At 40.5% G+C, this 22,597-nt stretch overlaps 1 protein-coding gene across 1 annotated transcript; it reads left to right on the forward strand.

The window, feature by feature from the left end:
* Positions 1 to 4,967: 4,967 nt before the first annotated feature.
* Positions 4,968 to 21,646, forward strand: LOC128788732 (patatin-like phospholipase domain-containing protein 2). The gene is made up of 9 exons (XM_053943969.1): positions 4,968 to 5,212; positions 9,841 to 10,073; positions 10,431 to 10,496; positions 13,153 to 13,362; positions 14,490 to 14,550; positions 16,641 to 16,859; positions 17,184 to 17,316; positions 18,488 to 18,604; positions 19,443 to 21,646. The coding sequence occupies exons 1-9, from the start codon at positions 5,026 to 5,028 to the stop codon at positions 19,561 to 19,563; spliced, it is 1,347 nt and encodes a 448-aa protein (XP_053799944.1). The 5' UTR covers positions 4,968 to 5,025; the 3' UTR covers positions 19,564 to 21,646.
* Positions 21,647 to 22,597: the final 951 nt, after the last annotated feature.

The following is a 22,597-nucleotide window of genomic DNA, read 5'->3' on the forward strand; positions in this document are numbered from 1 at the left end:
GGCTCTATAAGTTAAGGGACCCAATGAACCATCAAGAAGAGCCCTTGGTAAACTTTGAGGTGGGTCCCCACTATGAAGAATTTGAGTTCTTAGTTGACACAGGGGCAGATAAGTCCAGTATAAACAAGTTACCAGTAGGAATCACCATTGGGAAGAAGGTCTGTGAGGTTTTAGGGGCAGAGGGAAGACCATTTAAAGCACCTATAGTTGAGAATATAGAAATCAAGGGGAATTCAAGACAATGCTTGGCAGACTTTATCTATCTGCCCAATTTAGGGAGTAACCTCTTGGGAAGAGACTTGCAAGTTCAACTGGGGGTAGGGATCATCCCGAGGGATGGGAGGATGGTAGTCCAGGTCATGAGGCTGACCCAGAGAGACATAGAGGAAATAGACCCCAGAGTATGGGCAGAAGAGAGTAAGTGTGGATACTTGAACATCACGCCAATAAAAATAGAAATGCAAAAAGACACACCCCCTATCCGAATCAAGCAATACCCAATATCCCCCGAGGGCAGGAGAGGATTAGCCCCAGTGATCGAACGACTATTGGAGCAAGGTATTCTAGAACCCTGCATGTCCCCCCATAACACTCCTATACTAGCCGTAAGAAAAGCAGAGGGGAAATACAGGCTAGTTCAAGACTTAAGGGAAGTAAACAAGAAGACTATTACCAGACACCCTGTAGTATCCAACCCCTACACCCTTTTAAGCCAAATTCCAAGGGAACATGCCTGGTTCACAGTTATAGATTTGAAAGATGCCTTCTGGGCATGCCCGCTGGCAGAGGAATGCCGTGACTGGTTTGCATTTGAGTGGGAAGATCCTGACAGAAGGAGAAAGCAACAGCTAAGATGGACACGCCTCCCACAGGGGTTTACAGAATCCCCAAACCTCTTTGGGCAAGCACTAGAGGAACTACTAGGGCAGTTCACCCCTGAAGAAAAGACTCAGATCTTACAGTATGTAGATGACTTATTAGTATCTGGAAATGAGCGAGACCAGGTAAAAACCACTAGTGTTCGACTCCTAAATTTCCTGGGAGAAAACGGTCTAAAAGTATCCCAAGAAAAACTACAATTTGTAGAATCTGAAGTGACTTACCTAGGTCACATAATTGGAGGAGGGTATAAGAAACTAAGTCCCGAGAGAATCTCAGGTATCCTGTCTATCCCAGCTCCCAAAACTAAGAGAGATGTAAGGAAGCTACTAGGCCTGTTTGGTTATTGTAAACTGTGGTTAGATCAATACACCAAAAGCGTGAAGTTCCTTTATGATAAATTAGTAGACTCTGAGCCTGTAAAGTGGACAGAAGAGGATGAGGAACAGCTACGAGGCTTGAAAGATAAACTATCCTCAGCACCTGTTCTAAGTCTGCCTGACCTTAAGAAAGAGTTTAACCTGTTTGTGAGTACAGAAGGGGGAATTGCATATGGGGTATTAACCCAGGAATGGGGAAGACAAAAAAAACCAATAGCCTACCTCTCAAAACTATTAGACCCAGTAGCCAGAGGATGGCCAACTTGCCTACAAGTAATTGCAGCTGCAGCTATCCTGATAGAAGAAGCCAAAAAATTGACTCTGCAAGGGAAAATTAAAGTCCACACCCCCCATGATCTCAAAACAGTGCTAAGCCAAAAAGCTCAGCAATGGTTGACTGACTCTAGAATATTGAGGTATGAGATCATCTTAATGAACACAGGGGACTTAGAGTTAGTCACCTCCAAATGTCTAAACCCTGCACAATTTCTTACCGGAGAACCCCTAGCAGATCTAGAACATGATTGTGTTGAACTCATAAATCTACAGACCAAAGTGAGAGAGGATTTAGAAGATGTACCCTTGCCATACGGGAGATCCCTTTTTATAGATGGGTCCTCAAGAGTAGTAGGAGGGAAAAGAGCCTCAGGATATGCTGTCATAGATGGGGAAGACATGAAAGTCATGGAAAAAGGGAAACTGCCCTCGAACTGGTCAGCCCAGTGTTGTGAAGTCTATGCTTTGAAAAGAGGACTAGATCTGTTAAAGGGAGATCAAGGAACTATTTACACAGACTCGCAATATGCGTTTGGGATCATCCATACCTTTGGAAAAATTTGGGAGGAACGTGGCTACTTAAACTCCAAAGGGAAGAACCTAGTACATGAGAAACTGATAAAACTAGTATTAGAATCCTTACAAAAGCCCGCAGAGATAGCTGTGGTGCATATAAAGGGACATCAGAAAGGACACACACGTGAAGAAAAGGGAAACCGATTAGCAGATCAGATCGCTAAAGAAGCAGCCTTAGACCCAAGAAACCCAGTAAAAGCCTTTAAAATAGAAGTAGGACCAAGTAGAGAAAGGAAAAAAGAAGAGCCGAGATTCAGTGAAAAATAATTAAAAACAATAAAAGAGCTAGAATTACATCAAGGGAAACAAGGAGAATGGTTAACTCCTGATGGGCGTAGGTTCCTAAATAAAGCCCTAGCTCGAAGGGCGCTAGTAGAGTTACACGAATTAACCCACTGGGGAATCCAAGGTTTGTGCGACCACTTTTTACGGGAAAATTTATGCCTTGGAGTTTATGATCTGGCAAAAGCAGTCACAAGAGGGTGTGCGATTTGCCTGAAAACTGACCAAAAGGTAATGAGAAAAATTGCGTATGGGGGAGGAAAAATTGCTTTGAGACCTTTTCAAAACATACAAGTAGATTTCACTGAAATGCCCTCTGTGCAGGGGTACAAACATTTACTAGTGATCGTAGATCATCTCACTCACTGGGTGGAGGCCTTCCCAACCAGAAAAGAAACTGCGCAGGAAGTTGCAAGAATAATCCTAGAAAACATCATACCACGATACGGGCTGGTCAATAACATTGACTCGGACCGAGGTCCACATTTTGTTGCTCAAACTTTGCATCAAGTAACAAAAGCCCTGGGGATAAGGTGGAGATTACACACCCCATGGCATCCTCAGAGCTCTGGAAGAGTAGAAAGGATGAATAGAACCCTTAAAAATGTGTTAACTAAATTAATTGAAGAAACAAAAATGAATTGGCTCAGGTGTTTACCTCTCGCTCTCTTGCGCATCAGAACCAGACCTCAGTCCGACATGAGGGTCTCTCCGTATGAAATGATGTTTGGACTCCCTTTTTTAATCACCCCTTTCAGTACAGCAGATTATCTGGAAGGGGAGGCAGCAACCCAGAAATATTTAGAGGTCATAGGAAAATCCCTAGAAGGCCTCAGGAAGAAGGGGTATCTTCCCCAAACCTCCTCTCTAGACACCAATGCGCACAACATCAGTCCTGGGGATTGGGTGTTGATAAAGTCCTGGAACACTACCACTCCATTAACCCCCAAATTCGAAGGACCTTTCCAGGTACTACTCACCACACACACTGCAGTGCGGACCCAAGAAAAAGGCTGGACCCACGTCACCAGAGTCAAAGGACCAGTGCCACCCCCGGATGCCGGACCAGACCCAACAGCGTCACCCGCCTCCTCTTGTGCATGGACAGTAATTAAGAAACCAGAGGACCTAAAATTAACTTTAAGGAAGACTTGCTAGAGACTGATATACAGTAAGGTGTTAAGAACTGTTTCTGAGTTAAAGTACCATAGAAAAGGTTTAAGTACTTGGTAATTGTTTAATAAGACTAAGTGTCCTTTAGCCAAAGGAGTTACAACTTGGTTTCTAAAGAACACTAGAATTACCCTCAGGCCTGAGTAAAAGCATACAAATGCCAAAAGAAGTTAGCCCTCAAAAGACTGTAAGTTGATGCGGGCTTAAGCCCGATCAAAGAAGTAGAGGAGGGATTTGTTATGAACAGTTTCCAGGTGTTCCCCAGAGACGCGGGCAGGGCTTTCCTAGTTCCCATGGCAACACTAAAAGAAAACTACTAACTCTAGCCAAGTACCGATATTGAAATGCTAATTAGCCAATTGCTCTGTTTGTTTTCTCTAAACTACCTGGCCTCCCACCCCTCCACGCTGCCATTCTGGGACTAACATGCAAATAAAAACCCCTTAGGATCATGGGAGTATTTTTAGGAGATAAAAATGAATATAAATCAAAAACTGAACACAATAGAGGAGTCTAGATAAATGCCCTAGCTGAGGAAGAGGGAAACACATCCCCTGACTGGCTTTTAACCGTCGCCATCACCTAAGAAGGAACATACTATATTAGGCTCTGAGAAGCAGGGCAATAGACAGACAGAGAGCCCTGGTGCTGCCACCACGGAAGGAGCGGGGACAGCTGTTGTTCTGGACTTCAGCAACAGACTCTGCACGCCACGCCTCCTCATCCTCGGGCCACCGGTGTGCCACAAGGAAGGAGAAAGGACAGCTGCTGCTCGGGACTCCAGTGACCGGCTCTGCGCGCCTCCTTCCTTCCGGCTGCCTGGGAAAGCTACAACCGCGGGGGCGAGCTCTGCGTCGAGCCCCCTGCCCAGCTGATCTTTTTAATAAAGAGCTGAACATTAATAAAGGCATTAGCCCTGTTCATTTCAGCACTGACCCTGGAGCCCATTGTGTCTCACTGATCCCGGACCCACTGTGCCTCAATGACCCCGGAGCCCAGCGGGCACCGTGCAGCTTTGGAAGCGCGGTGGGCGGGCCGCGCCCCTGTGGACCGCTTCGCTCGGGGCGGGAAGTGGAAGACAGGCGGGGCTGGGGTACCGGCGGAGGCTGCCCGAGGCAAGGGATCCGGAGAGTCTGAGGAGACCGACAGGTCAGCGGGAACCGAGGGGAACGAGCGACGCGGGGCCGGGGGCGCGGGTCTCAGCCTCGGGAGTGCGCCCTGCCAAGGGCAGGGTCGCGAGGGGGCGGGGTTCATTTGCATGTGCCCTCTGGTTGGCTGGGGGCACCTTGTGCCACCGTGCGGCGGCGCGGGATTGGCTGCAGCGCGGCCGGCGGCGGGGGCGCGGCCGCCCTGTAACGCGAGGGGCGGCCGCGCCGAGCGCACTCAGTCTCCGGGCAGCGGCCACCGCCGCCGGAGTGCCCTGTCCCCGCTGGCCCCAGCGAGCGTCCCGCCGGCGACCATGCTGGACCGCGAGGGCGGCTGGAGCGTGTCCTTCGCCGGCTGCGGCTTCCTGGGTGTCTACCACATCGGCGCCGCCACCTGCCTGCAGGAGCGTGCCCCGCACGTCATCCGCGACGCGCGGCACATCTACGGCGCCTCCGCCGGGGCGCTCGCCGGCGCCGTCCTCGTCGGGGGCGGTTCTCTGGGTCAGCGGGGCCGGGGGGAGCGGGGCGAGCGCAGGGAAGGGGCAGGGGCAGATGCAGGTGCGGCGGGCAGGGCTTGGTGCGGCGCGGGAGGGCGGGCGCGGCCCCGGGAAGCGCTCGGGCCGCGGGGTTCGCCGGGCCAGGCCGGGCCGGGCTGGGCCGGACCGGCTCCGAATCTCTGCTTCTCTTCACCCCTAAAATGTGTGCCCGTGGGTGGAATTAAATCCGAGCGGGGTCCGTGGCTCAGGGAGTGGTGTTGGCGATGCCCGATCCGATTCGCACACTTGCGCAGCCGAAAGGTCGGGGTTCCTCCCGTGCATGTTCCCCTGCGGGGCTGCTCTCAGCGCCGCTGGCCAAAGTCCGGGATTTGCCTGGGACAGCGGGGGGCAGTCGAGCCCTAACACCCTCCAGAGCAAGTCGGCCAGCCCTGTCATGGGCTGTAAACAGTGTTTGCACTTCGTTGGCAAACGGAGCATCTCCCTGCACGTGAAGTGCCGGGTAGCTTTATCTTGCTTCCTCCAAAGCTGCTCCTTTCTGGGGTAAGGCTAAGAGAGTTAAGGTCAGGGCTTAGGTTAGCTTTAACGTGCTTTTCCTCTCTAATCTGGGCACGGTGTGTGTTGCAAAGGTCGCTTAGGTGTATGGTTAAAAACAGTAGATTGATTAAAATCACTGATTTTAATTGTCATTTAAATAACGAGGTAATCTTGTGTTGTTTTTATGCCGGATTAAAGATGTTAGTTTGAAAAGGAATGTAGTGTGCTTTTTCCCTACTTTTTTCGCTACTGCTATTTTCTAGCAGTAGGAAAAATACATCTTACTTTTACCTACTTAGGGCTCATGAATAAACATTTCTTCTAATGAATTAAATTTGATAAAAGCTATCAAAGTATCAAGGTGCTTAGGATAGCAACAGGATTGCAGTTTAAAAAAACTATCTGAAATATATGAAAATCTGAAAATGGTTTTGTCTCTAAACTAAAGAAATCCACTGAGTAACACCTGTCTAGTTCATGACTCCACACTGGTTTTGGTAGCAGCACCCTTGACTGGTTTAGAACTAGAGGATTTTGTAAATTCAGATTTCGTCTTAGAAGAGGAAGAGAACTATGAGTACCTGTTTTGAATTTGGAGAGGTTTGTGGGTTTTGCTATTAAATTTCTGAGGAAAAAAATCCACTGACACAAACAAGCAGAAGTTCTCTGTAAGTATAGGACAGCAATGCTTGTCCCTGCTGCTTTAGCCACTGAGCTCTAGCACATAAGCTTAATTTCTTCAAAGCTTTAGCAGTAAACTTGTGCTGCTTAATTTTGCTGTAATGTCTGAACATGACACACTGGAGTTATGATGAGCCTGCTATCAGCTTTTAAAACAAATAATATTTTTCTCCAATAGCTCATATTTTTAGAACATATCCAGTTTTAAGTCTTAAGTCATTGTAAATGATTTGAGAAGGAAGCTGTCAAATATTTGAAGCACTCTTAAGCCCAAAAAATGTATATTGTTTATTTGGCAGTATGAGTAAATAACAGCTTTTAAATGGTTTAGCATTTTAATAATTAAGAGTTGTAGATTTCAAATTATTACCTTTCCCAATTATTACCAATCTCATATGCCTACTGAGATTTTTTTTCTCTAATAGAACATGTGTGTGGTCACTGTCCAAGGTTGCACACATGGGCAAGTGTGTTTCTACTGGGAAAACAAACAAACAAACAAAGGCGTCACTTGGAAGACAATTCAAAACCATGCACATTCTAAAATCTGCAAATTGCTGTAAATTGGTAGAACTAATAAGGTATTCCCATGCTAATTCTCTGAGTTTCTAGCTGCCATTTTTGTGAGCTTGTGTGAAAGCAGAGGATAGTAAATAAGCTGTAAAGAAACACTGTTTTACAATGATAATAAGATACCTTTTGTGAGTTTGTACCCTATGCCTCTCTTACTCTGATAGACTTCAATGTGCAGTATTTGTAGTTCCTGCACCTAGAGGTGTTAGCAAGTCCTATGTTTTTAATCACAGTTGCATTTTCCTGTGGGTAGGCAGAGCCCAGCTCTTCCCAGAAGTGAGAGGAAGGATGAGAGGCAGCAGGCACAAGCTGGAACCTGGTAAATTCACATGAGGTATAAGGAAAAAGACAGTTGCTATGAGAGTGGTAAAATAATAGAACAGCTTCCCAGAGAGGTTGTGGGATCTCCACACTTGGAGATGTTTGGGGCTTGGCAGGACCCAGCCCTGAGCTGCTCTGTGTGCTGGTGCACACAAAACAGGGTGTGCAAATCTGTGAGCAGGTGTTGTGGCTGGAATTGAAGACTATGTTTCATTTCTTACAGCCAGTTGCTTCAAGGGAAGGGTTTTCTCTTTGACTCAGACTACCTGCTGGATAGGTGGGGAGTCTGTGGAAATTGAAATGTGGATAAATATAATTATTAGCCATTAAATGGGGAAGAAAAGTGTACTTTTATAGACTGACAAAGAGGTGTCTCTCATTAAATTTGGGGGAGGTTGGGAAGCTTAGTCATGAGTGCTGTTTTGAGGATGAAGTGCATTTCAGGCTATTCCAAACTGGAATGTTAAAGTTGCACTGCTTGGATGTCCTGGAGATCTGGTATTTTGATGGTGCTGTGATCATCCATTTCAGTGGGGCACTTAAAGAGAGCAGGTTTAGTGCAGGCTGCAAATTATAATGTCAGGTTTTACTTTGTGGGGTAAACTTCTCAGGTTTTACTCTGTGAAACAAATGAATAGTTAACAATTAAAAATAGGAATGCAGCACTATAACAAGAAACAGTTCACATTTATTAGCAATATTAATTTCTTTAGCTCTCCTGTATTTCAAAAATAAAACAGATGGACCAAGACCTGCCTAAAATCCCAGTTTGACCTGAGCTCTAACCCTTAGTCCCTTTTGGAGAAGTTCCTGTTTTGGAATACACCAGTCTAAGGGGTAACTATATTTTAGTCCTGTTGGAAAGGAAGGGAGAAGGAAAAGAAATTGGATTACTTTGAAGTCTGTTGAATTAATAGCAAAAAGCTTTGTAAATTTTCAGTGTTTGAAGATCACATACTCTTAGATAGAACGTCTCCTTTTTTTTTGTTTGTTTGTTTATTTGGTTTTTTTTCCTTGATTGGGAGCCCTTACAGGGTTTAAAATAGGTTACAATAAACAAAATATGTCAGCTTTTTTTTTTTCCTATGGACTACTTTGAGCATAGAAATTCTTGTCTGTGGAGACAATGGGTAACTGCTAAATCAAACTGCATGTATTTGTTTGCTGTTGGTTTGTATTTTAGACAAAGCAAATTACTTGCTTCGTGCATAAGCTTTCAAAACTGTATTTATTTTGTAAAAGGTAAACATTGTATATGCTCCAAGACTGCTCTTCCTTGCCAGAGTTCTGGTAATTCAATATCTTAGACTCCTGCAACACAGCTATTTTTAGAAAGTTTAGAAGATTGAGCATTGCTAAATAAAAAAAAAAAAAAAAAAAAAAAAAAAAAGGGAGTTAGGAACCAATATCTGGATGCAGGGAAAATTAGAACTGCTAGAACTACCTGATTCTGCTTTTGGAAGTAACTTGGTCACTTGTCAGAATGTGACTTGTGCAATATTTTTATTTCCGTGTAAAATGTGTTTTACTAACATATATTTCACCGTATATGGTCAGTGGAACAGTGAGCTGTGTCTAAATTGTTTTCTGTCTTCTGGGGTGGGGGCTACTGGTGTCAGTGGATTTGTGGCCCAAGATTTCCCTCTGTGAGGATGGAATGAAACAATTGAAGTAGTAAAAACAAAGTGTGTCTGATACTTCATATTTTGTAGAGATGCTCTTTTGGACATAGATTCTTAGTTGAGAATGATAAATGTTTAGTTATTGCTATTTGAGGAGGGAATAACATTGTAGAAATGTAATATTTTTGGAAACTAATCTGAGCTCAAAGGCTTAAGCAGAGTTGTTGCTAGTGCAGTGCTCGCATATAACCTGATAAATTGATATACCCTGATAAATTCTAGTAAGTTCAAGTATGTAAGTTCTGAAAATATTTTTAGAAGACCTTGTAGCCTATCACTCAGGTTCATAAGATGTTACTTTGACCTTCCCCCCGCCTCCTCTACCAAACTGACAAGCAATTTCCTCAAAGTGTGTCCTGGAGAAATGTGACATTCTAAGTTCAAACAAACCATTGCAGGTGGAGGAGCTGCTCTTTCTTCTGTGACTAAATGTTGAAAGGATTTTAGTGTTCTTCAGGAGCAGTCCTGTCTTCTGTAGTGGTTTGAAGTTCCCAAACATAGATCTAATTGGAGAAAAGATTATTGTGTATCTGTTACTGTAAAAATGCACCTACCTGGCATTCCTACCAGATCACACTTCATGCTCCCTTTAGTGTGTTTATGTATCAATGAGGAAAAATGGTGCCCTGAAAACTTAAGTTACGTTCATTTTTTTAAAGGGATTTTTTTGTTTCTCAGAAAACTCCTGAACTCCTTAAACATGCTGGACAGTTACTTTAAAAAAAAGCTCTTGTATTTTCATTCTAGGAATAAAAGAGATAATTTGGAGCTCTAGATATGCTTTATTAGTCCAAGTGTGGATTGTGTTTCTGCTGTTAAATGCAATGTATTTTCTTTCCAGCTCAGGCTTGTGCAGATGTCCTGGCATTAGCCAAAGAAGCTAGAAAGCGAAATCTGGGCCCTCTTCATCCTTCCTTTAATGTGATAAAGATCATAAGAGATGGGCTGATGAGAAATCTTCCAGAAAACACGCACCAGTTGTCATCAGGCAGACTGTGTATTTCACTAACCAGAGTATCAGATGGCAAGAATACCTTGATATCTAATTTTAACTCTAAAGAAGAAGTTATACAGGTATGTTTCTTTTTGGCAACTTTTAGAAACTTCTATAATCCTTAGTCTCTTTAACATTACCTGTTGGGTTTCTGCTTTAAGCATTTCAGGTATTGTTACTCTGACAATGTTTTAAAGAGGAATTCAAGCTTTTTTACACCAGATTCACACACTGGTTTTCCCAGTCAATGTGTCTGTGAACTGTTTTAGGCAGAGGTGCAAGGGATCAGTCATAAAAAAAGGATAAATGCCTTAAAAGTGCAGTGGGTGTAATGAAACTATAGCCGTAGTGAATAAGAATTTATTTTATAAAGATATATGTTTATGTCAGTAATGGAACAGTTAGCATTTAATTTTTATGGTCTCATTTTCTTACAGGCTTTAATCTGTAGTTCGTTTGTCCCTATTTATTGTGGCCTCATTCCACCATCATTTAGAGGTGTGGTAAGTCTCTATTGTTAAGATCTAAAAACAGTTTTAGTTATTCTGAAAATATTAAGAATACTTGTGGGGATTTTTGTTATCCTACTGTAAAGTAATTAATTTCATAATAGCTTCTAGTACTGTAGCTGTAATAACTTTCAAAAAAAAAAAGACAGGAACACTAAATGTGTAGAAGATATTATGTGTATTTTAACACACACATATTGTCTCTCTGTCCCTCCTCTGCCCCCTAAAATTCATTAATGAAAGAAAAAGATAAGATAACAAGTATGTAACCTAGGGATAAATATTTATTAAAGGAAGTGATGCTCTTTAATCTGCACAAATTTACAGAAAGAGTCACCTATAATTGTTAAAAATAAAAAACCCTTGTAATATAGTTTATTGTATATCTTCATGTTCTGCCTGTAGGGAGATCTGCCTTACAACTGGATTAAAGTTCTGTGTTCCGTTAGGTGCAAATAAAGCTTTTTAATGCCTTCTGGCATTTATATTCAGTGTAAGAAAGCTTACTTTTTAGAGGTAAAATATCAGTATATTGGTATGCTCTATTGCTTCCTAGGAGCTGCTGGTTACAAAGCCTCTTAATATTTCATGGCTGTACTGAGCTCTCTAAAATCCCCTGTTTAAGAGACAAAAACTGGAGGAAAGTTGGCATGGTTTGTTGTAGGTGTTAGAACAACAGGTTTAGAAGCAGATCTGCATTTCAAATCAAGGCAGTGACATCAGTGGCTTTTTGTTACCTGTTCTATTCCCTTGCATCTGCTTTCCCTCCAACTCTGGTGCTCCTTGCACAAGGAGAAGGGAAGAAAGAAAGAAAACTTGAAATGCCTTTGATTACACGCTGCCTCAAGACAATTTGCAAGTATTAAAAGGTCAAGAATAGATGTGAAACGTTTTGGTTGGTTTTCTTATTCTTCATGTTGAAATTTAAGCAAAAGTGATTAGAACTGTATAGGGATTTTCTTACCTGTACTTCTAAAGCTTGTATGTCTCCTTAAACTCTTCCAGATTAAAGGTGTTATGAAAACAGGACGTTGGACTGAATCCAAGGTTTAGTTGGATCCAGGCTAATCTGGCTGTTCAGTTCTTGTCACCAGACAATAATGTTATTTTAAAAGGCTTAGTTCAGAGTACAAAAGCATACAAGTAATGCTTTATTTGGCCATAATTTGAGGAAAGGAAGGCATAATTCTATTCTTTTAATCTTTGCAATTATTTTGAGATTATTTTAATGCTTAGGAGGCATTTTTGGATATGATTTGGTAAGAATACCACAGCTGAATATGCTTGGCACGACTCCTATAGGCTTAAACACAATAGAATGTAAAAAATGTAAACTTTGGGGCATCTTGCTGTTTGCTGCTTGGCATACCTGCCAATATACTGTAAAACAAAGCCTTAAGGATAACATTTAAGAGTTGTATCTAACTGCCAATTCAAAATGTTTTGTGTATGGTGGATTTTGTTTGGGTTTTTTTTACTCCTTTCAAACACAGCAGTGGTTTTAGATTTAAAAAGTGACTTGGAGGAACAGCTGAGCAGATACTCCAAATCATAAAAATCATCTAGATCAGTAGAACTATGACTCAGATATGTGCTTCCACCTTTTAATAATTTCATGAGAAAGGTCCTCCTTTGCAAGACCTATTATTTTTTATGTCACAAAGGACTTGGGGATTTCACTTGTACTTTAGTGATTGCATTACACACCTAAAGTTTGGCAGGATCTGCATGCTGCTGGGTCCAGAGGGTAACCTGGGAAGCTGACAGGCCATGAACTGCCCTCTTCCTAATTCCTAATGTGCTTCTCAGAATGGTCAGGGCCTGAGTATAAGGGCAGCTGAAACTGATAATCCAGGTTGCTCTTGCTCAAAATACTGCTCTGTTACATTTATGTTTGACAAGGACCTACAGTTTAGGTTTTCTGCCCTTTAAGGAAGGAGCAAAATGCAGACTCTGAACCAGCAAAGTTGGTGGTGTGGGAACAAACCAGTTCCCTGTGGCCCACTGGAGAGCTGGCTGCTGTGAGTGAGTGGAGGGGCTGTCTGTAGCTACTGCAGCTAGACAGTAGTTACTAGACAGTAGTTACCCCAAAACACTGAGCACTTTTTGGCTTGGATCTTAAAGTGTCTGAGCTGGTGATGCACTAAAACTCTAGAAATGGGTGATTCAGTGTGAAGGAGACAAAGCATAACCTGGAACTTGCACAAAAAGCACAGTAGATGTCTGTGACTCGGCAACATTTCTGAAGCACTGTCTATTTTTACTCACACTTTCTTTATGTCCAAATCTTTTTTGATGCTTTTCTAATTCCAAATTCTAATTATGGAGAGTACTTTTAAGTTAGAACGGTTTAGAATCTTGGAACTTGAACTTTGAAGCTTGAAGCTTCTTTTCTCTGCATGTTGTGTAGGATTATCATCTTTAAAAAACATACGGAAAGATTCCAGATGGAATATGCTTGTGCTGCCTATGGAGCTATAGGTAGGAATGTTTACTGGCTTTAGAGAACAGATCATGCCACTCAAAATGTTTAGCTTGGGAGCACCAGGCTTAAGCTACAGTCTTAAGTGCCGTTTCATTTTGTGTGGGGGACTCTGCTGGTCAGGCATTGTCAGCCCTTGAGATGTGCTGGTTTTTTTCCTTTTTGTAGCGCTACGTGGATGGAGGAATTAGTGACAACTTGCCTCATTATGAGTGTAAGAACACCATCACAGTGTCCCCTTTCGCTGGGGAATGTGACATCTGTCCCAAGGGCAAGTCAGCCAACTTCCATGAGATGAACGTGACCAACACCAGCATTCAGTTCAGCCTGGGCAACCTTTATCGCTTAACACAGGCGCTCTTTCCACCTGAACCCAAGGTCAGCCCCTGCCTTCCTTTGCTTCATCTCTCCTCATGAAAGTTTCTGCAGAAAGTTGCAGTCTCTTAGCATTTCATCCAGTCACACAAACTTCTCTCGTGATGTGTCTTGTTTCTATTTTTTTTTATATTTTGTCTATGTCCTCCTTGGTTTTAGTCTCTCTTGTGCTAAAAATGCATATCCTGCTTCTGGCTTTCAGTATTTATTTGGGAATTGTCACAGGATTCTATCATAAAATCAACACTGGAAAATTGACAACTGTCAGTTTGTAGTCCTTTCATGTTTGCCTGCTAAGAAATAAGAGGAAGTTCTAAAGTTTCATGATTTTGTAAAGGTCTTAATTAATATTTGGCACAGGCAAGTTGCCTTTAAACTTTGCTCATTGCTGTTAACTGCAGATCTGAAGAGGGAAATGCTCTTGAACTGCTGTGAAAATTGGAAAAATAAAAAAATAAAATCAGATCTTTTCAACTGGCTTGGGATATAGTACAGCAAAGAAGCAATTTTTCTGACTGCTGTAGATATATTTTAACTGAGGGCTTTTTGACCATTTCAAGACATATTCTAAACAAATTAATTCTAAACAAATTCTAAATCCTACTTATTCAGGGTTTTTTTTTGGGTTTTTGTGGTTTTTTTTTACTAGTACCCTTGTGTAGGTGAGCTGGTATTGCATCTGGTAAAAGATTTTTTCATAGCTAAGATAAGTCTGAGCCTTTAGCTGAGCATCAGAATTGCACAGCTGATTTTTCAAAGTTTTGGGAAGTGAGAAGCACTGGGAGGGAAGGAGGGGAATTAGGACACTCCAAACACCCTGCTTCATTGTTGCTAGCAGCTTCTGAAGAGCTAATTAAGGAAACGAGGGGAAGGAAGTCTTGCAAACTGTTTGAATGCCATCATTCTGTGCATCTTTAACAGCTGAAAGATAAGTTAAATGTACATGATCACGTATGCATCATCACAGTAGCCATATTAACCTGAATCTGCTGTATTCCAGCAATTGCTAAGGTGGCTTTTTTCTTACAATAGTGGAAGGTGGATGAAAGTGGCTTTTCATTCTGCAAACTGTTGATCTGAAGTTGAAACTCCTTTTTAATTTGTCTGACAAATTTACTCTATATTTGCAGGTACTTGGAGAGATCTGTGAGCAGGGATATTTGGATGCTCTTAAATTCTTGAAGGAGAATGGTATGTTAAACTTTCAGATAATTATTGATTATATGGTCTTAACCTAAGTTTAAAAAAACAAACAAAAAAAAAACCCAGATCAAAACAAACAAAAAGGGTGAGGGGGTTGTGTGTAGCTAAGAAGGGGGTTGTTCTTTGAGAATTTTGGAAGGATCATGATAGTTTCATTCTTGTAGAAATGCCACAGTTATAGTTCACCTGAGGTGAATTGTGCCACACAAAAATTGAACTTTGTTTTGTCAAATGTGTGTGAAGTAAATGTTAAGTGAAATTTCCAAAGAATTCCAGTTATAGGCAAATCATATTATTACTTGGCTTTGTCTTAATTGTGCAGGATGGGCGTAAACTACTGCTTCCCAATCCTCTGAAACCGGTATCTTCTATTACCTCCTCTCTGCTGTCATCCAAGTGATTTTCTAGTAGTCCAGAAGTGGGAGCTGGCTGACAGCTATAAAAACTCAGTCACAGACAAACCCTCTGTGTAAGAAAAGACTTCAGAAAATGACAGCTTATAATGGAGCAGTTGTTGACACCCAGATAAGTTTAGGAAGAAGAATTACAAGTTGTGCTACTCTACTCCTAGAATTCTGATAACATGTTTTATATTGATAAATGTTATTGCTCTGCAAGGTTTGGGACAAAAAATTTGAAAACAATAACTTGATATTAGGATGAAGTTAACCATGTGTTAAATGTGCTTGGGCCCTGTAGTTTTTGGATTCAGAAGCACATTGGTACTGGGTCAAATCACAAGAATGGGAATTTGCACCATTACAGAAAGTACCAGCTGCAGGATGTGAGCAATCTTTGATGTACTCTGCTGATGCCTGGTTACTGAATATTCAAGTTATCCTGAAACCATTCTCTTCACTGAAGAACCTCACAGTTCTGCTTAAGAACTTGATTTTCTGTAATGTTGTTATTATGTATTATTATTATTTAATGAGAAAGTCTTGTTTTATAGCTTTTACCATGTGATTAAAAGCACAAACTCTACAAAGAGACTCTGGTTTGTGGTTGTCTGTCCTGAGCTGGGTTCTGTCGCTGTCCTGCACCCACAGGTTCCCTGTGTACAAGTTCCCATCTGACACTAATATCTGACATTCCTTGCAGTTCTTCCTCAGTCTCTCTACCCCATGTCTTCTCTGGATTGCACTATTGTCCTCCTTTTCACACTGCAAATTCTGTGATCAACTTTGTTTTTATTCTGTCACAGGGTTGTTTTGCATCAAGCTTAATCAATGATAATTATAACCCTTCCAAGGTCATTCATTATGCATCACCTTTCTTATTAAGTTATTTCAGCTGTAGGAATTAATTCACCCCCCCCCCAATCTGTGACACTTCAAATATTTTCCTTTGCTAAATTCACTGTACATTCTTTTGACATTTGTCTTTTACTAGTACTTGCAAGTAGGATATAGGTTCTGTTGTATGTATAGGTTATGTTGTATGCATTTTTTCATTTGTAATTTTATAATGATTTTCTGGAAACCAAGTGTAAATACAATTCTTGTGTTTTTCTCTTTGTACTCATGATCTAGTGCTTGTTTCTAAGGTAGTTATCAGTGCTATTTCTTAATTGGCACCAGTTTTGCAATGCAACCCATGTTGATTTAGATCTGTACTTTGGATATAACAAAAAAAAATTGTATTTTAGCTGCTTTCCTTTTCAACCCTGTTGTAGCAATGCCTCAAAGTACTCACGTGATACCTGCCATGTCAAATTTCCCAAATATCTGGAGTGTTTTAGGTGTTTTCTTTCAAATACATATTAAATCAGCTTTCCTCCTCTCCTTTAATTCCTTTGCTTTCTTGCAGGAAAATAACTTTGGTAAATGAATGTATGTTTCCAGGGCAGTTTCATTTACTTGTTCACTTTTTCCTTTTCTTTAGAACCTGTTTTAAAGTAAGACCTAAATCTTCAGAAGGGTCATCACTGTGATTAAACATTTTTGGGATCCTACATGGGGTAGATGATGGTGTTCCCTCAGGACAGGCCTTTGTTCAGACACACACACCTCAGGTGTTGTACAGGTACTCAGGAGACCTGTGGATCAAACCTAAGTGAAAGCTCTTGACTCTTTCAGGTATTCTGAATGACTCAATTTACATCCACTTGTCCTTCACAAAAAGAAACCCTCATGAGGCTGCACAACAACATCTTGACCATGGGAAGAGAAGAAAATTGACAGAAAACAATAGAGTAGAAACTTTGAAAATGAGCAGCTTAAATGACCAGATAAAGCAAAATTCATGGCCTTTAGAGAAGAGCATATTTGAGAGTCTACCTCCCAGACTTCGTAAAGGTGTGTGCTTCAGGCTGTTTCCTGTAACTCTGAGTGGCAAACATTGACTTTTTGTTAATTTTTTTACATTAATTCTTAGATCTATGGCTTAGAAGTTCTGGATAATGTGTTTTGTCCCTGTGGCATGGGTTTGTGTTAACATATTTTAAAATATCATAGAGAAAATTTATAGTAGGAATGCTCTGAGATGAATTCTTTCATTTTCTAACTGAGCTTTATTCAGTAACACTTGATAATGTTGATTGGATATTACAAAACTCTGAGAAAATTATTGAAACTGCTTTCAGACAGTGTAACATTTTTTCCCTAATAATTATTCTTAAGCATTGCAGGAAGCTTGCAAAGAACAGAATGGATTCTATGCTCAGTTCTCTAAACTCTTCCCCATGCGGGTGATATCCTACCTGATGCTGCCATACACACTCCCAGTGGAGTCTGCTTACTCGGTTGCTTTACGGTAAGGAGCTTGTAAAGACCTCTTCTAGAATTATCATCATTTTGGAAATGTACTCATTGAGAGCTTATTCAGTGTTGGAGACATTCTGGGACTCTGTAATTCAAGCGGTAACTGTCAAAAGGCCCATTATTTCTACCTGTGTGATGCATCCTAAAGCCTATATAATCCAAGGCTAGATAAATAAACATATTAAGAAGATTCTTAAATAACACAGTCATATTGCTATTAGCTACCTTGTAATTGCTCAAACAAAGCATCCTTAGTTGTGCTTTCCAGGAGTACATTCTTCATTACTATATTGTGCAGGAGTATCTGAACTCTCTCCACATCCTTCTTGTGCTTCTTTCTGAAGTCTGGAGTGAAATCCACTGTTTACTCACCATATAAATTCTCTTACCAGTTTTGTTTTAGTTGACTGAAAGTTGTGCTCTTGAAGCAGGGCTTAATTTGTTAAGTTTCAATTCTTGACAAGGTGAAGTTATGCTCAATGAATGCACTGTGAATCCTAAGCTTTGTGCTTGCTTAAGGGAATTCCAGTCCTTGAGCAGCAGATGTCATGACTATCTTTAGAAAATCTTGAAAAATCAGTTCTGGTAATCAAATCATATAGAACTCCAGTGGAAGTATTTTGTTTCTCTGTGCCATTTTTGGTGGATGGGGAGGCCGCAAGTTTCTCCAGATGTCTCTCTGAGGTTTTCCTCCTTGTCCCATTCTGATGTAGCTGACTCCTGTTAAGGGGTATCCTAAGGGAAAAAAGTACATTTGGTACATTGTTCTTGTTTTGCCTTCTCTTTGTTCTTCCATTTTGCTTTTTTTTTTGTTCTTCCTTCCTCTTCCACCTTGCTTTAAACTGAGCAGAAAGTTCCTACCACAAAGGTCTTGGAGACAGGAATATTTTGCAGGATTCCTGTGCTGGTCACAGGGTGTGGAATGCACACACTGGTCAGCCACTCAGAGATGTGGTAATTTTTGGTCCCCCTTTTCTTAGCTTGTAGAAGAGAGATGAGAGGGCTAGATGGGAATTCAGGGAGGTTGGGAAGAAATTGACACCTTGGTTAGGGAAGTTGGTTTGGGGAGAAAAAAGCTGCTTTGGATGTGGGACAGGGTGTGTAAAAACGTAACTCAGATTAAATCTCCTGCTTACAAAAGCTGTGTTTTGGTTTGCCTGCAGGTTGGTGAAGTGGTTTCCAGATATGCCTGCTGACGTTCAATGGATGCAGGAGCAGCTTTTTCGGATTGCTGCCACAGTTTATGCCCAGGCTAAAAGCAAGCTGTTCTGCACAGCCAGGTAAAGTGCAGTGCTGCTGCATGCAAGTGATGCAGTTTTAGAAATTCTCTCTTTTTGAAATCACTTAAAGCCTTTTCTTGAATAACACTAGTTGGCTTTTGAGGCATCTCTCTGAGCAAAAATGTAGCTCTTGGTATATATTTGCTATTCATCCTACTGTCCTCTTCTCAGTTACTTGATAGCACATGTAATCCAGTCCTTCTTAATTATATTTCTGATTCCTTTCCACAATAAATTTGGGGATTGCCACTTTCCTGCTTTTACCCTTATTTAGCAGTCTCTCCTATTCCAGTCTTACCAATCCCGAGCCTCTTTATCTGAGACAGGCTTTGGGAAGACACAGAATCACAAGTTTGTTCCAGAAATAACTTCTAAGAGGGATTCTTTGTCATTGCATCATGATTAAACACATACACGGTTTTCCTTGTGGGAAAGCAGCTCAAGCAGTGTTGAAGTGTCTGTGTATGGCAAGTTGAGATATTTTTGTTTGTGAGATGGATTGTGGCATGTTGTTTTGCTGGGTTTTTGTTGTTTCGTTTTTTTTTTTCCGAAAAGCACTGCAAGAGAGAACTTTTTTAAAAATAGGGTGTTCTTTGTATAAAACTTCAGTTTCCTGTTTCTTAAATTGGAAAAGGCTAACCTGGTGATTCAGGTGGTGGTTTAGAGCATAGACAAGTTCTGTTCCAGTTTTTCAGGTTGGTGATAACAAGCTGATTGTAAAGTAGAATACAGAGATGGCCTTTGGGAAGGTGAACAACTGTATTTGCTACTTGTAAACACGATAAAAATGTCATTGAAACACTAATAATCTCCTTTTCCTTCCTTATTTTTTTAACAGGAAAGACAGCTATGGATCACTAAGAAAATGTCAAACTGTCCCATCTACTATGGAATTTCGTTCTTCATACTGCCACCTTAAAATGCCTCACTCTGCTGCACACATTGAGAGCTGGCTCTAGGAATCTTAATGCTTCATGCACTCGGCTATGAAAAATGCTCCTGCTGATATCCGGGAGCAGTCTGACTTAAAGTCCTGTCCTAATTTCCTCACAAATTCTGATGAGTCTGCATTGGAAATAGATGTTGACTCTTCCTCAGAGATGAGTTTCCAAACTGCTCCAGAGTATTAATAGGGAAGTAGGTTCCACAGTTTCCAAAACTGAAATTTGGCAGAGCAAATTAAAACCTAGACTAGGGATCACTTTGTTTGTTGCCAATAAGTCTTGGGAAATTACCTGTTTACAGCTTTCTGACAAATCTGCCTTAGGACTTTTACTGTTTTAAGGATTATAAAAACAGTGGCTGCTATACTAAGTAACAGATTATAGCTCTGTTGAAGCACCAGCTCAATCAACTGTAGTAAGACTTGTTAAACAGTGTCTCTTTGGAAATAAATATTTTCAAAAATTACTTGCAGAATAAAAATGTAAATTCTGTAAACAGATTGTTAGACAAACTAGCATAGATAACAGAACAGTTTTTAAAATTTAAGTCTTAACAATATTAGGATTACTTTTATAGCACTTAAATGAAATTGGATTTTTACTCCCTTAAGAGGAATACACAAGTGAGTTTGTTAGTAGCCTTCAGTGTCCATTTGCCTTATATTTAAACATACTGTTGTGTTTATGGAAAGTTGTCTGCACAAGATACTGTTGGAACAGTATTATTCAAGGTCGTTGTATGTACTCTGCAGTTCCTGTTACCTTTCCTCTGTGTCTCTTTCCCTCCTGAAATACTTCAGGTGAAAATGACATGAGAAATGGGGCACCTTCCACTGAAGTGTAAACAAGTACAGTTTCAGTGGCTTCAGAGGACTTCTGTTTTTTTCGGAACTTAACATAAAGGCTTAATACTTGATCAAGTATTGAAAAGTAGGTAAAATAGTGACTGTGACAAATTAGTAGCAAGTAGTATGTGGAGAAGGTGTTAAACTTTACAGAAGATGTTAACAAAAATCAATGTATAGCAAGTGGTGAATGATGTTTAGGTTTTCTAATTGTTGCCTGATTGTTTTTTATTTTTCCCCCTCCAGTTTCAGAGACTTTCCTTCTTTCACTTCCCTGTTGCTAATGGAAGAAAAAGAAAGGTGTCCCTCCTGTCTCAGTGAGGTGGGATAACCCAAAGGAAGTTTCCCAAGATTGTCAGGTGCAGCAAAAGTGTAAGGCTTGGTGGAAGTATCAATATTCAGGGAGCTCTGCAGAGGTCTCAAATAACAGGTAGAAATTTAGCCAAATCATACCTCTACTGAGAGTTGGAAGCTTAAACCATTTCCACTACAAAGGTTCTGCATGATTTTAACAAAGACAGTGCATTAGTGGATGAGGGCATCTGGGAAGGAAAGTGATGTTAGGATTAATTACTGTTCTCATGGCTTAGCAGGTCTTGTACAATTTTTAAGTAGAAGGAAACAATAATGGCTTTAAAGTTGATTTGCACATGTGCTTGGGGTGAGCTTGGGAAGCTTCTCATTCAAGAGAGGGAATTCTGTGCAACCCATGGAAGAGCTTATTGAGGCCTCTTGTCCAGGGAGAGGGGTTGGATTGTGATGCTCAGGAGCTGGTATGTGGGAATGTGAGCTTTGGTAAAAATGTAGCACTTGAATTGGGCCTGCCTTTCAAACAGTCTCTCAGTTGTGATTTCCCTAAGCTTGGAGTGCTGCATTTTACAATATTCAAATGGATTTTAGATTGAGGAGGAAGTGCTGAGCTCTCTATTTCCGTACTCAACGAGGCTGGTGCTACTTTACTTCAACTCTTCTATTCGTTTCTTGGGTGTATATATCATCAGACTTGCAAAAAAAAAAAATGGAGTTGTTACTCTAACTACAATTAAAATATACAAGATCTGTTTTAAATTGTCTTCATTCATTAGTTTACCAGTTTCTTTTAGAATTAAATCAGGAATGCCAAATTTTGCTTCTGGTCTTTGTTGGAATACTTCTATTAACTACATTTAAATCAACCTTAACCACTTTTTCTGTTGGGCACAGCTCCCATTTTGTCTCCTTTTTCTGAAATAAAACCACAATCTCTTCTGTTACCATGGTGTCTGAGCTTTCTTGTGTGTAATTCACACCTGTGCAAGTTAAATCAGAATGTGTTGATGTCATTGATGGTTCTGAGGTGTTTTATTTTTTAGGAGTACTACTCTGAAGTTTGAGAGATGCTGGTGCACACTGCAGTTAGACCTGAATGTTACCTCAGTTTAACGTTTTGTGGGTTTTTTGTCCTTTTGTGGTTTCACTGGTATTTTTTGTTTGTTTTCTGCAATCAGTTATTTTACAAATACCTTCTTGCATTTAAACAGAAATAATTAAAAAACAGATAAAGTTGGGTGTGAAGGGAGATAACAAAGGGTGCGTTGTTTCTGAGCGAAAACTAACTTAGCAGATAACTAAATATAAATAATATAATAATAAACTATTAAATCATTTGTTCTATGAATAATAGATGTGCTAAAATATTTATATTTAATAGATATTTAAAAACCAATATAAAATATATCAGTAAAGCATAACTATTATATAATAACTATATTATCTATCAGATATGAAAATTGTGAAAAACGCCAATCACTTGGTTTTTAAAATTTTTAAAGTTTAATAATAATAAAATGGTTATAAAAATAGTAATACAATTAGAGTAATAAAAATTTAGAGTTAGGACAATTACAAGACAATAAAAAGCAAAGAATTACGGACGTCCGGATGCTCTCGGGCACTTAAGCCACGACAAGCATGCCTTGTGAACAAAGGAATCACCTTAAAAGCAATAGCCTGTTGCATATACAAAACACTTCATGATTATGCATATATTTCATTTAAAACAAGAACTTCGTCTGGTACTTGTCAAAAAGTTTCTGTTAATTCCCAGGTGCCTTTGAGTCTCAGTCAGGCTTGAAGAAGTTAGTTTCTGTTGATAAGGAAAGCCATAAATTCATCTCCTCTGGAAAATTTAGGGGTTTCTGTAATTGTTATCCTTGTGCAAAGAA

This window comes from Vidua chalybeata, chromosome 5 (assembly GCF_026979565.1).
Source record: "Vidua chalybeata isolate OUT-0048 chromosome 5, bVidCha1 merged haplotype, whole genome shotgun sequence".
NCBI classification, from domain to species: domain Eukaryota; kingdom Metazoa; phylum Chordata; class Aves; order Passeriformes; family Viduidae; genus Vidua; species Vidua chalybeata.